Source organism: Vipera ursinii, assembly GCF_947247035.1.
Source record: "Vipera ursinii genome assembly, chromosome: 6".
Taxonomy (NCBI): Eukaryota; Metazoa; Chordata; class Lepidosauria; order Squamata; family Viperidae; genus Vipera; species Vipera ursinii.
This window is the reverse complement of record NC_139515.1, coordinates 37,222,120-37,237,089: the sequence shown is the minus strand read 5'-3', so window position 1 is coordinate 37,237,089 and position 14,970 is coordinate 37,222,120. Positions and strand designations below refer to the sequence as shown.

Sequence of the window (14,970 nt, the reverse complement as noted above, 5' to 3'; positions counted from 1 at the left end):
AACATTCTAAAGACCTGACCGCTGCCTGAATTATCTATTTGTCATCTTTTCAATGACATCTCATTTTTTTCAAAAAGTCAAAAATATGGTGGACTTAAAATACTCTAGATTTAACTCACCTTTTTTATTTGATAGAGTTTATATTTTCAGTTGATCATTTTACAAAACATATACAACATATACAATACAATCACATAATTGGTTATGCTGATAGAAAAACAAAAAGATATTTTAGTTGGAGATGCTTCATCTGGTCAGGATATAATACCATTTCAAGATCTTGCTGTTTATAGGTACTGAAGGTACTGTAATGGAAAAGAATGAGGATGGGTGTCTTAGCTGTTCTCCATTTCTATCATCATCATTCTCTATGAATGAAAGAAAGTCTGTAAATAGGAACATTTCTAATTCTTGTTGTCGATAGCATCAAGGATTATGACAAAAGGAATGATTATGATTATATCTGTTCTTGTCATTTGTAGTTGATTAGGATGTTGGGATAGTTGCTGAAGTATAGCTGTAACTCCAAGAAATTTGCAATAGGGTGAAGGCCATTTAACTGACACTTCCATACCAATAGTTGGGAATAGCACTTTAAAATTAGTTTCAGAGTTGCTTGCCTCTTATAAGTGAGAGCAAAGTTTATTTATTCTTGACTCAGCTCCAATTGGTTATAAACCACAGAATCAATGTGGCTCTACAGACCTTAAGAATTGTCTTTTCATTAGCAGAAGTGTTTGTCTCACCCTGCCTCTCCTCCCAATGTTCAGACCAGTAATCTCTTATCTGTGTGTCTCTCTCATATCCAAGGTAATGTCTATGGAGATTCTTAGTCATCCAGGTGGTATGTTATTCCTGCTCCTCTGTTGAGAGAGTGCTGTTCAATCTTAAGGTAGATGGCTTCTTTGATCCCCTCTTTCAGTTTGAAAGAAAAAAAAGAAAAGATTGCAAAATGGGTCAAAGAGGCCATCTAAATTAAGACTGAACAGCCCTCTCTCACCAATTTCCTATTTTCAACACAGTCCTTTCAGCAGTTCCACATCCATTTGCACTATTCAAGTGACCTTGAGGACACAGATAAACCTCCAGTAGAACTCAATGACTCTCAGAAAGAGTGCTAACAACAAGATGACTGCAAGGAATATAAATACTTCCATCCTCCACAATTCAGTCAGAACTGAAGAAGCTTCTTGAATGACAAGCGAAACATCTTCAAGGAAAAACAAAGTCCAGTTGTCTTTTGAAAAAGCACTTTTGGTTCAATAATGTATTCTTTTCCCCTCCATCAATCCAGGAACTGTAAAAGTATGCAATTATTGTCTTCATCCAACCTTCTGGATTATTGAATATTAATAAGATTATAGTCATTGAATAACCCAATAAGCTGTGATAATAAAATGGTAACACTTTGCAAATAGGCACTTTCCCACAATCATGGTCATAGCTTTGGGGGAAAGTGCCTACTTGCAAAGTGTTACCATTTCATCATCACAACATATTGGGATATTCAAATACAGCCCAGCAATGCCAATGTGGTTTATATTTTTTAACATTTTAATTTTCTTCATATAGTTTCCCATCACTACAGCCTCACAATATTTTTTGTAAACTACCACCAGAGGCACACAGATTAATTGAATGAAAATTGTGGTTTATATTCTTGCAACTTATTTTATTTAATTTTGAGTAAGGGTAAAAGAAATTTTGTTATTTCATAACCAGAGAGTTGGACAAAGAGACCAATTTAACAACATTATTTTCACTCTCCTACTGTTCAGCTGGAAGGAAAGAGGCCAGCACTATTGGTTCACAAGTGTTCTCTACATTTTAAGGTTATCAGAAGTGAAGACAATAGCTTCAGACTTTTTTTGCAAAGAACTGAAGAGAACAATGCTTTACATGTCATTTGTCAGTTAAAAGATAAGAAAATAGAATATGATATACCCAGTGCTTTTTTTGTAAAAGAAAAAGGTGCCGGAACTCACACATGTCATACAACCCGCCTTGCCTACCCTACAAGGTTCCATCCAAAAAAGGTGCCGGAACTCCATTCTGAGCGTTCTATGAGAAAAAAAGCCCTGGATATACCCAGGTATGCAACAAATGTACATTATATTATTAAAGATATTGTTCCTTGTTGTGATTAATTGCCATCTCTCTTCATGCTGGTTTAACTAGGCTGTATGGTTTATGAAAAACTTGGAGAACAAGTTTTTGGCACTCCAGGAAAGATTATTGTTTTTGGATCTACATCTCTTCAGAACACTGGAGGTAAATGAAGTCTAATGAAGCATGAAAAATAAATAATTCATTCAGGAGGTCTGCTTAAACATTTCCTACTGGGAAGCAGCATTGGCTGCTTTGAATTGTTTGGAGAACTGCAGAAGGAGCCAATGAGCGATAGCTATTCACATATATAGCCATTTACCATCATCCACATGTATACCATTTCTTTTCTCACACATACACATAAAAATGCATATGGGATCAGGGCAGAAGTGAATATGACCAAAACTTACTATTCCCAACAATCAGTGGGAAAGCGCACAGGGAGAAAAGGATGTTTTTTTTATTTTACTTAAAGCAAACTACATTTGGAGCAGAAACATTTGCACACACACTAAGCCATAGGTTGCTTTAGCTATTGATTAAAATCACAATTTTAAAACAACTGGTGAAACTACAATATTAAATTGTAGTTTGAAATGGCTTTAATATTATATCTTTTACTGCAGGTAATTAACTGGATGTACTATGGGGATTATACTAAAACAAAATATTTTTTTCATTTGGTTTTTCCTTTCTACCCTTTTATTTTATTTTATTTTATTTTATTATTTTATTTTATTTTATTTTATTTTATTTTATTATTTTTGCAAGTTCTACACATGTAAGAAAAAAAGCACATATCCCATTTGGCTTACAACCTGTGTTATAATTAGCTGAATTTTGCCAAATATTCTCTTTTGACTTGCTTTGTAAATTATATAGAAGTGTACATCACTGTATGCTTAAGGCACAATTTCTTGCTTTCTTTTTACCATGCTTTCCTCCAGCTATGTTGAGCTACCTCTTTATAGTTAAAAATGAGCTGCCAGCTGCCATAAAGTTCCTTATGGGAGAAGATGATACATTTGTGTAAGTTGAATTTATGGTTTTTTTTTCTCTCACTTGATTATTTTTGTGATAGGATGAAGGATTTATAGAAAGTGGTCAATGTCAGGAGGAAATATATGGTGCTACTTTCCTATTTTCTAATGGAATTATTTCAAAAATGGGAAAAAGTAAAAAAGTGATCATTTCCGTCTTTCCCAATATGGAATCTCTGGAATTGTTTGAAACTATAACCTCCCAGAATTCCCAGCATATTTGTGAGTCCTGAAAAATATAGTTCCAAGATATCCAGAAGGCCAATTCAGAAGAAAGTGTGGGGAAAAATGCCCACTGTAAACAAAAACCAAAGAGTTTGGAGTTAAATGCAATGAAGTATCTTATTGGCATGGACAATTATGGTAATCATTGGATTCTTGGCCAGAACATTTGGAGATAATTGAGCCACTTTATGAGCATCATATCCAGAGAAATTACAAGTTTCGTTACAGGTAATTATTTGGAAGGATCTGGCTGAAGCAAGCAGTGGGAGGGTCTAGAGATCAGAGTGGGTTGGGATACTTTCTGTCTCTGACACTTTTAATCTTCTCTTTCAGGACCCCTTTTCTCCCTATCTCAAATAGTAGCGTGAAGTAGGAAAACTAGATAGCTCTTATTACAGATATGAATTGAAATCCTACACATGGGGGTTGGGATGAGGATTAAAATTATGCCAAATTTTGCTGATTTCCATCCCTGATTTTAAATTTAGCTACTTTAAATAAATGAGAGTATCCAGAATACATGTTATCTTATTCTTCTGTTTTCAAAAACGTTTTACAGAGCCTGGTATGTGGATGGGCGAGTTCTGGTCGTAGCTGTGACCTTTTTAATAATTCTTCCTCTATGCCTTCTGAAAAATTTGGGTAAGAATAATTTACTTTTTTTAGACTAAAAGATGTTGAAACTTAATTTTCAGCATATCTTTCCATTCCTTCTTCCTAGGAATTGAGAACTGAAAATATAGTTGGGTACTGGTTTAATATGTTTGGTTGTTTAATACACTAAATAATGTCTTTGTTTCATTTTTCTATTTCTGAGATTGGTTATGTAAAAAAAAAATCCTGGACTCCCTGAGAACAGTAAATAGCATAGGTTGCTTCAAATAAACAAACAGTGCTATTAAGATATATTAATACGGTATTTAAAAAAACTGTATAATCCTTAGTTTAGCAAACATCTTAGAATGTTTGTAAAGTTAAGATATTTTTGGATTCCTAACCCAGAACACTGTTGTTTCAAATCTTATTTTTACCAGGTCTCTGCTTCTTGCTTATTACAAGCCCCCTGAATTTACCTCTTCAGAGCTTAATCATCTACAGTGTACTGTATAACAAGATGTCCAGACAAGTTTTTTTCGTAAAAGTTCACCCAGAGAATCTAAAAGTGCCCTTTACTTTTTGATTGTTTATAACATGGGAGTGCATTGGGTAATGAGGGATAGAATTGTAAAAAGAACTAAAACTAGAACAAAAAGTAATTAAATTAGATACAGTTTATATAATTATTACCCAATGATATACAGTAATAATTGCCTCTTCTTGTCACACTACATAAACATTGCAATTCATCAGCAAAGGCTTGCAAGACACTGAAGTCCTTGCATTATAATCTATTGTTTTCCTTTTCTTCTAAAATTTCACGGCCTTTATTGCTCTTTAGAATACAAGGTAATATTTTTGCAGTCAAGAACTTTTACAGTCGCATATGAAGCATGGTACTTAATTCTGGTAGGTTTTTTTTTACAAAACTTAAAAATTATGCTTGAAAATCACAGGTTCTTCTCAAGACATAGGCAAGGATGATATTACTAGAGGATTAGCTTATTGCCAGTGAAGTTTCTAAACCATTTGAGTTATTGCAAGAGAAAATTGGATTACTGGAAATTATGAAATGGCAGTTTCATTAGTTGATTTCACAATTTGGTCAAGATGTACTACTCTTGTTATAAATTACTGAATTTCTCACATGGGAAATTGTTTTAAATTATTCTAGATTTAGATCTCTCTCCAGGGTGTTGACGGCTCAGCTACTATTTTAAGTAGCCCTTGCCTTCGTCTTTCCACTGTGTGTATAGGGCAGCTGGAGACATAACTCCCAATTTTTTTTTTGAGTGAGGGTCACCAAAACTGTCTCTCAAGGAGATGCAAAGTCTTCACAAATCCAAAGTGTCACACCAACTTTGAGTCATGGCACATTTGCATGCTTTTTAGTCTCTGGCTGACAAGTACATACAACTTTCAACCTACCCAGGCCAGTCCATCCTGCCAGTGGCGTAGCGTGGGTTGTCAGCACCCGGGGCAAGCACCCGGCCGCTGCACTGTCCCTCCCCCAGATAGTCCCTCGCTCTCTCTCCGCACCGCACCGCACGCCTGGCACCTCCCCCCTCCACAGTGGGCGGCGACCCGACGGCTCGGATCGGATTCGCACAGCCAGCACTGCAGTGAGAGAGAGCGAGTGAGCCAGGCAGGGGCAGAGAGCTGCGAGTGCGAGCGCGCCCCCCAGATGTTGCGGCCGGCCCCCCCTGCACCCCCCACGCTACGCCACTGCATCCTGCATAAAGCACAAATTTTTCTGGCTGCCACACCTCTTGTCTTTTTCCAGGGCTTTCTTAAAAGCCACTGTGTTAGCATTGTCCATGGACAGTTTTCCCTTATGCTGTGCTTTTTTGGTTACCTGGGCCTTGGAACTATTGTATTGTGGCATTCTAGAAAAAGCATATGCCAAGACGTTCCCCCCCCCCCACCTCCAGTAAATAGTGTAGGGTGAATTTGAAATGTAGGAAGTACTGGGCTTGCCGTGCCATAGTCCATTTCAGAGGTTGGCTGGGTTTTGGCTTGTCCCCCTTTTTTCAGCAAGTTGGTGATGGGCTATCTGAGTGAATGAGGGGATGAACTGCTGGTAAAAGTTGGCAAAACCTAGGAAGCTTTCTGGTGCATGAGGGTGCCCACTCTAATACTGCCCACAACTTTTCTGAGTCCATTTCAACCCTATCATGGGGAATACAAATCCCCAGGTAATCGATTTTGTCTTTGTGAAACTCACACTTAGACAGTTTAGCATACAGCTCGGCTACATGGAGTTTTTCCAAAACAGCCCTGACCAGTTTCACATTCACTTTCATTTCTGTGTAAATTAAGATGTTGTCAAGATACACTAGAACCCCTTTGTATAGATGTTCATGGAACACTTCGTTTATCAGCTACATGAACATTGTGGAGGCCCCTTGTAAGCCAAAGGGGAGTATTTTATTTATTTATGTATTTATTTATTAGTTGAATTTATATACCGCCCTATTCCCGAAGGACTCAGGGCAGTTCACAGGGCAAGTTAAAAACAATACAAAAGAGAGAATAAAACAAAATTAAATTAATATAAGCCCACAATTAAGATAACATTAAAATTTAAATTTAAATTTTTTAATTTAATTTAATTTAATTTAATTTAATTTAATTTAATTTAATTTTATTTAATTTTATTTAATTATTTAATTTATATAATTTGAAATCCCTCAGTCCAGGCCAGACAATTCAAACAACCAGGTTTTTAAGTCCCGGCGAAATGAGCGAAGGTCGGGGGCAGTCCGAAGCTCCATCGGCAGTTCGTTCCAAAGGGTGGGCGCACTCACAGAGAACGCCCTTCCCCTGGGGATCACCCACTGGCAGTCTCTAACTGGCGGAAGCCTAAGGAGGCCCTCCCTGTGGGCGCGCACAGGACGATGGGAAGCTGATGCTGGCAGCAGGTGCTCCCTAATATAATCCAGACCCATGCCATTTAGGGCTTTATAGGTCATCACCAGCACCTTGAATCTCACCCGGAGGGCAACCGGAAGCCAATGCAGCTCGTGGAGAAGAGGTGTTACATGAGAGTATTGGGAAACTCCCATTACTACTCGCGCAGCTGCATTCTGCATCAGCTGAAGCCTTCGAGTGGTCCTCAAGGGCAGCCCCATGTAGAGAGCATTGCAGTAGTCTAACCGGGAGATCACGAGCGCATGAGGGACTGTACGCAGGGCATCCCGGTCCAGATAGGGCTGCAACTGGCGCACCAGGCGAACCTGGGCAAAAGCCCCCCTGGTCACGGCTCCTATATGATCTTCCAAACTGAGCTGTGAATCCAGGAGGACGCCCAAGTTTCAAGCCCTATCAACGGGGGGTAACACCTCACCCCCCATCATTAAAGATGGAGAAGAATGGTTCACTCGAGATGCCAGTACGCACAGCCACTCAGTCTTGTCGGGGTTGAGTCGGAGTCTGTTTCTCCCCATCCAAACCCGAACCGCCCCCAGGCAACGCTGATGATACCCAAACAGTTGGGTATCATCAGCGTACTGATGATACCCACCCCGAAACCACAAATGATCTCACCCAGCGGCCTCATATAGATGTTGAACAGGAGGGGAGAGAGGACCGACCCTTGAGGAACTCCACAAACGAGAGGCCTCGGGGCGGACCTCTGCCCTCCAGTCAACACCGACTGCGAACGGCCCAGGAGGTAGGAGGAGAATCACTGTAAAACAGTGCCCCCCACTCCCAACCCCCTGAGACGTCACAGCAGGATACCATGGTCGATGGTATCAAAAGCCGCTGAGAGATCTAATAGGACTAGGACAGAGGAGCAACCCCTGTCCCGAGCCCGCCAGAGATCATTCATCAGCACGACCAATGCCGTCTCCGTGCTGTACCCGGGCCTGAAACCCAATTGGTACGGGTCAAGATAATCAGTTTCCTCCAGGAACAGAGGAAGCTGATGCGCCACCACACTCTCAACAACCTTCGCCAAAAAGCGAAGGTTGGAGACCAAACAATAGTTATTCAAAATAGCTGGGTCCAGGGCAGGCTTCTTGAGAAGGGGTCTCACCACTGCCTCCTTCAAGGCGGCAGGGAAGACACCCTCACTCAAAGAAGCAGATATTACTGCCTGGAACCAGCCTTGTGTCTCCTCCCGAGCTGAATAAACCAGCCAGGAGGGGCACGGGTCCAATAAACAGGTGGTGGAGCTCAGCCTCCCCATAATCCTGTCCACCTCCTCGGGAGTCACAGGATCAAACTCAGTCCAGATAATACTACTCTCAAGACCGCTCGATTCCTCCCCATCAGACTCTGCCCAGTCAGAGTCCAAACCGGTCCAAATCTGAGCGATTTTGTCCGCCAGATGCTGGCTGAACTCCTTGGCCCGCCCCTGTAAGGGCTCCTACCTCACCTCCTGATTAAGGAGGGAATGAGTTACCCTAAACAGGGCGGCCGGCCGATTATCTGCGTACGCGATCAGGGCCGTGAAGTAATTAGACTTCGCCGTCCTCATCGCCGCGAGATAAGACCTAGTAAAATATCTTATTCACAATCAGTCAAATTCAGACCGGCTGGATCTCCAGCAGCTCTCCAGACTCCGTCTCCGACGCTTCATCTCCCGTAGCTCCACAGAAAACCATGGAGCCCATCGTGATCTGCGCCGGGTCAGGGGTCGCAAGGGTACAACACGGTCAAGTGCCTCAGTGGTGGCCCTCTCCCAAGCCTCCACCAAGGCATTGGCCGGGCTGTGAGTGAGGGAGATAGGTATAGACCCAAGCGCCGTCTGGAACCATTCTGGATCCATTAGGCACCTGGGGCGGAACCACCTGGTCGGCTCCGCAGCCCAGCAGCGAGGAGTAGCATATCAGAAGACCAGCCGTAGGAGGTGATGATCGGACCATGACAGGGGGACAATATTTGGTGAGCCCCCTCCCAGATCTTCAAACCACTGCCCAGATAGGAAAACCAGGTTGAGAGTGTGACCTCCTCCATGGGTCGGACCCTGAATTATCTGGGTCAGGTCCATGGCCGTCATGGAGGTCATGAACTCCCAAGCTAACTCTGATGACCCACCCATGGATGGAAGGTTGAAATCACCCAGAACCATTCAACCACCAGCCCTGAAAGGGTGTCGAGAGGCCCGGGCAGGGCCGTTGCAACACAGCTGGGTGCCAGGTATGTCAGCAACAAGCCCAACTGAACCCCAGAGCCACAACTCAGGAGGAGTGACTCACTCCCACCAATTTGTGCGACAGTGGTCTCCCGTGGGTATAAGGTCTCCCGTATAACCACCGCCACACCCCCGCCCCTACCCTGAGCCCGCGGCCGGTGCAGCACACAGAAACCTGGAGGGCAGAGCTCAGTCAAAGGGACACCTCCCTCTGAGCCTTACCATGAGCTCCCATTTTAAACTGGAAGAGGCCCACTGGGCATTTAAAAGCAGTCTTCCATTCATCCCCTTCTCTGATTCTAACATAGCAGTAAGCCTCTTGCAAGTCTAGTTTGGAAAAAATCCTCCCCTTTGCCAGGTGGACCAACATGTCCTTCATGAGGGGAAGGGGGTGCACATTGCATTCAGCCCCCTATAGGCATTGCAAAGACAATGAGAGCCATCTTTCTTTTCTCAGAATAGGACAGGGGCAGCCACCTGAGGTCAGGCTGATTGGTAAACCCTCAGACTAGATTTTTGTCAATGAAAGCGTGTAGCTCATCTAGTTCCCTAGGGGTCATTGAGTAGAGCTTTGGTTTTGGTAACCTAGCCCCTGGGACTATTTCGATGCCACAGTCGGTGGGTCATCCCACCCCCACTCACTGAATACATCTAAGTCTTGGTATTCTTAACAGGTCTTTCCCTTTTACTGCCACCACAATCTCTTTGCAGAGGGCCCATTGTGTGTAGGTTTTCTTCTCAGTGAGAAGGTCAACAGCCACTTCCTCCAATCTTCAGCCAGGCCAGTCCCAGAATAAGTGGCCTTTCCATCCCAGGGGCTACTTTGAAAGTTAAAGTCTCTGAATGAGCTCCCGTTATCATCCCTAGGGTTTCGGCGAATGTGGCTGGGATACCTCTGTGACTGTCAGGACCCACCCCAATCCACATCTTAGGAAATAAGAACTCTTGGAGCCAGGTTTGTCCAAAAAGAAAAGTTTACTAGGATGAGATCGGTTGTGGCAATACAAGACGGGATCTGACATTGAGTTACATTTCAATCCGATATAAAGCATTCCCATTTCAGCCCCCTCCCCTCAATCCATTTGGTCAGGCTCACATCATTTACTTAGGTGTCAGGCCCTTCCGTGGGAAAGGGAAATCTTGTGTTTATTGTTATTGCTTCTTCCTTTCCGTTGCAAATGGAGATGCAACCCAGATCTCTCTCTCCCCCTGTTCCCCCCAGATCAAAAGCTTCCCTGGTCTTTGAAAACAGCCTACTGCAATCTGAATAACCATCCTCTCCCCCCCACTCAGAGAGATGGCAGAATCCCCAGAATAAACACAATATTCTAACCATACATTTATGAAATGTGATATAAATGGATTCTGACAATTGGCTCTCCTTTCAGAAAAAAGATGGGTCCATCTGCGGGGAAAAGAAAACATATAAATGTTAGCCCGGTTTTTTCGGATATTCTGTACGAAACCTCTTAAGCAACTTTGGTGCTTTAACATGGAGTTTGTTAACCCACTCATTTTCTGAGGAGGGGAGGTGTTTCCATGCCATTAAATATTGTATCGTTCCATGGTGTTTTCTGGAATCTAAGATTTCTTTCACTTCAACATGTTGTTCTCCTTCCACCATGATGGGGGGGGGGTGGTGGGATTTTTGTTCGTAGGGGTGATTGTTGTTCTCTCTTTATTAAACTGCAGTGAAAGGTTGGGTGTATTCGTCTAAGATTTTTGGGTAGTTCTAATTCAACTGTTACTGGGTTTATGATTCTTTTAATTGGAAAAGGTCCAATATACTTTGGTTCTAGTTTTTTACAGGGTTGGAGTGATTTCAGGTATTTTGTGGATAAATATACCATCTCTCCTACCCTGAATGGTGTGGGCTCAGTTCTTTTTTTGTCTGCCTGTGTCTTGTATGCTTTTCTGGCATCTTCCAATGCTTTCCTAATGATTGGCCAGGTATTTTGTAATTGAGCAATCCATTCCTTCAAGTCAGGAATGACCGGTTCTTTTGGGGTTAGTTCTGGTATTGGGTTGAAACTCTGGCCTGTAGCTACTTGAAAAGGAGTGTAACCTGTGCTGGAGTGGACTGTATTATTATATGCTACTTCTGCGAAAGGCAGTAGGTCCACCCAATCGGACTGCTGGAAATTAATAACGCATCTTAAATATTGTTCAGGTACAGAGTTAAGTCGTTCAGAAGCCCCGTCCGTTTGAGGGTGGTGACTAGATGACAGTCCTTGGGTGGTTCCTAAGAGGGATAAAAATTCTTTCCAAAATGCCGACGTAAATTGCACCCCTCTGTCAGATATGATGCGTTGTGGTACCCCGTGCAATCTGTAAATATGCTGTACAAAAAGTTTTGCTAATGCTTTTGTGGTCGGGATTTTTTGGCAAGGTATGAAATGTACTTGCTTAGAGAACAGATCTGTGACAGTCCAGACTACAGTGTTTCCATTACTTTCTGGCAGTTCTACGATAAAATCCATGGCTATTTCTTTCCATGGGGCTGAGGGGTTAGCCACCGGTTGTAACAGACCTGGCGGTTTCACTTGCAGTCTTTTGGCCATCGCGCAAATTTGACAGCTACCCACATAGCTTTCTATGTCCTTTTTCATAGATGGCCACCAAAATTGCCTTTTAGTTGAGTGTAAGGTTTTTACAAAACCAAAGGGTCCTGCTGATTTTGTATCATGGCACAGTTGCATGAAATTGATTCTCTGGGTGGCAGATATATATAGCTTCTCCCCCACCCACGGCAGTCCATCTTTAATTGTGCACACATGTCTATTTTTCTGGAACCATTCATCACTTTCCAAGACTTCCTGAATTCTATTCCAGTTTGGCTATCTACCTTCGGCTTCATTTTTTCTTGTGCCCTGGTGGTGACTGGTGCTGCCAGTTGATGTTCTGGCACAAGTGGTTTAAAGTCAGTAACTCTTGTGCTGTTATATTGGGGCATGCGGGATAATGCATCTGCCAGGAAGTTCTTTCCCCCCGGTAAGTGTTTGAGAGTGAAATTGAATCAGTGAAAATGTTGGGACCAGCAGGGTTGCTTAGGAGTGAGATTCCTGGGTGTTTTCTTGTGATTTGTCCAGACCTGGAAAGGTACCCGTATATACTTGAGTATAAGCCGACTCGAGTATAAGCCGAGACCCCCAATTTCACCCCAAAAAACTGGAAAAAGTTATTGACTCGAGTATAAGCCGATCCGCCGTTCTGCAAGCCTCCGCCGCCGGAGGCTAGATCCGCGCTCTGCAAGCCTCTGCCGCCAGCAGAGGCTCGATCCGCCATTTTGCAAGCCTGAATACACAGGAATACCCTGTGTGGCCGCGGCTCTCGGGGAAGCCCTGGCTGTCCGCTTCCTCGCTCCACGCTGCCATTCGGGGCCTGCGCGTTCCCCGGGCAAATCACGGCGCCCAGCAGGTGAGGAAACACGCCCGCTCCAGTCGCCCCCCCTTCCCTCAGGAGACGCGAAGCAAGTGACCGCCCGGAGCTTACCGAGGACTTGCGCGCGGCCGAGGCTTCGGTGCTTCCAGGATCGCGCGCACCTCTCCCAAGCAGCCGCCGTCCGGAGACCTGCCGACGTTTGGGGAGGTTTGGGGAAGTGCCCAAACCTCCCCAAACGTCGGCAGCAGGCAGGCAGGGCGCGGAGGTCCAGAGACCTGCCGACGTTTGGGGAGGTTTGGGCACCTCCCCAAACCTCCCCAAACGTCGGCAGGTCTCCGGAACTCCGCGCCCTGCCTGCCTGCTTCTTTCCGCAGCAGAAAGAAGCAGGCAGGCAGGGCACAGAGGTCTGGAGACCTGCTGACGTTTGGGGAGGTTTGGGCACCTCCCCAAACCTCCCCAAACGTCGGCAGGTCTCCGGACTGGAGACCTGCCGACGTTTGGGGAGGTTTGGGGAGGTGCCCAAACCTCCCCAAACGTCGGCAGGTCTCCGGACCTCCGCGCCCTGCCTGCCTGCTTCTTTCCGCAGCGGAAAGAAGCAGGCAGGCAGGGCGCGGAGGTCCGGAGACCTGCCGACATTTGGGGAGGTTTGGGGGGGTGCGCGCGCACCTCCCCAAACCTCCCCAAACTTCGGCAGGTCTCCGGACGGCGGTGGCTTGGGAGAGGTGCGCGCGATCCCGGAAGCACCAAAGCCTCGGCCGCGCACAAGTCCTCGGTAAGTTTTTTTGTTGACTGGAGTATAAGCCGAAGTGGAATTTTTCAGCCCAAAAAGTGGGCTGAAAAATTCGGCTTATACTCAAGTATATACGGTATTTTATTTCCTTCTAAAAATTGGTGCCATGTTAGTAATGCCCCCCTCAATGAGAATGCCTCTTTTTCCCATATTGGCCAACGTTGTTCTGTTTCTGTGAGTTTTCTGGATGTGTATGTGCATGGTTGCAATGTCCCCCCATCATTTTCTTGTAATAATATGGCTCCTACTGCTACATCGCTCGCATCTGCCTGTATTACAAAAGTTTGTCGGGATCTGGGTGTTTTAGGACAGGTTCAGCAGAAAAAAGTCTCTTTAGCCTCTCAAATGCTGCTTGACATTCCATTGACCATTTTAGAGGCTGGCTGGATTTCACGGGGGACCCCCCCTTTCATTTTCAACAAGTTTGTCAGGGGCATGGCTATTTGGCCAAATGCCGGGATAAATTGGCAGTAGAAATTTGCAAACCCCAGGAAACTTTGCAATTGCTTCTGTGTGCGGGGGGGTGCCCACTCTAATACTGCCCTGACTTTCTCAGGGTCCATTTCGATGCCCTCTGGGGATATGCGATATCCCAGGTAGTCAATTTTTTCCTGGTGGAATTCGCACTTCGATAGTTTAGCATTTAGGTGGGCAGCTCGCAACTTTTTCAGGACTGCTCTGACTAGGTTGATGTGTTCCTCTTTGGTCTCAGTGAAGATAAGGATGTCGTCCAGGTAAACCAGGACCCCCTTATATAGGTGCTGTCTTAGCACATCATTAATTAATTGCATGAATACTGCGGGGGCCCCTTGCAGTCCAAATGGCAGTACTTTGAACTGGTAGCAACCCAATGGGCAGTTGAATGCAGTCTTCCATTCATCTCCTTCCTTAATCCTAATGCGGTAATATGCTTCCCTCAGGTCTAGTTTAGTGAAAATCCTTCCTTTCGATAGGTGGGATAGCATATCCTTCATTAGGGGTAAGGGGTACAAATTGCATTCACTAATTGTGTTCAGATTCCTATAATCTATACAACAGTGGTAAGAACCATCCTTCTCCCTGAGCAGAACTGGGGCGGCCACTTTGGGTCTGGCAGGCTCAATGAAGCCTCTTTCTACGTTTTTCTTTATGAATCTTTCCATTTCTGCCATTTCCCTTGGGCTCATGGCATACATCCTGGGTTTTGGGAGTTTTGCCCCGGGTTTGAATTCTATAGCACAGTCTGTGGGGTGGGGGGGGGGAAAGCTCATCTGCTCGCTCCTCACTGAAAACCTCAGCAAGGTCCGTGTATTCCTCCAGTATCTCTGGAAACTTCTTCTCTTCCCCCACTGCTGCTGTCTCCTCCCACCATCCACCTAGCTGTGGCCCCCTCCAGTGCCAGAGTGATGACCCTGACTCTTGCCCCCTAGGTGGGGATCTTGTGGCCATACTCCTGCATGTAACTGAGGATGTGAGCTAGGAAGAACCTGAGCTGTTGACGGTCACAATCAAACTTTATGCTGAGGGGGTCTGCTTTGTGTTCTCTCTAGGCCGCTCCACCATTGCCGGCCCTTGGGGCATTTGTTCCTCCCAGGTCCCCTTGGGGACACCCTGCCATGGTAGTTGCTGCCCCTCCAAGGCTTTGGCTGAACCCGCCACAGCACCCAGAGGTGATGATTTCCCCCCCTCTGCTCACTGATCAGTAGCAT

The 14,970-nt window shown here is 44.7% G+C and overlaps 1 protein-coding gene across 2 annotated transcripts in view; it reads left to right on the top strand.

The window, feature by feature from the left end:
- The window catches only part of SLC38A1 (solute carrier family 38 member 1), a 156,780-nt gene that overhangs the window by 123,515 nt on the left and 18,295 nt on the right, over positions 1 to 14,970 (top strand). For both annotated transcript variants that reach the window (XM_083366464.1, XM_083366465.1), the window contains 3 exons: positions 2,179 to 2,271; positions 3,057 to 3,138; positions 3,934 to 4,016. In XM_083366464.1, coding sequence (XP_083222590.1) covers positions 2,179 to 2,271; positions 3,057 to 3,138; positions 3,934 to 4,016 — 258 coding nt within the window. The remainder of the gene's footprint in view (positions 1 to 2,178; positions 2,272 to 3,056; positions 3,139 to 3,933; positions 4,017 to 14,970) is intronic.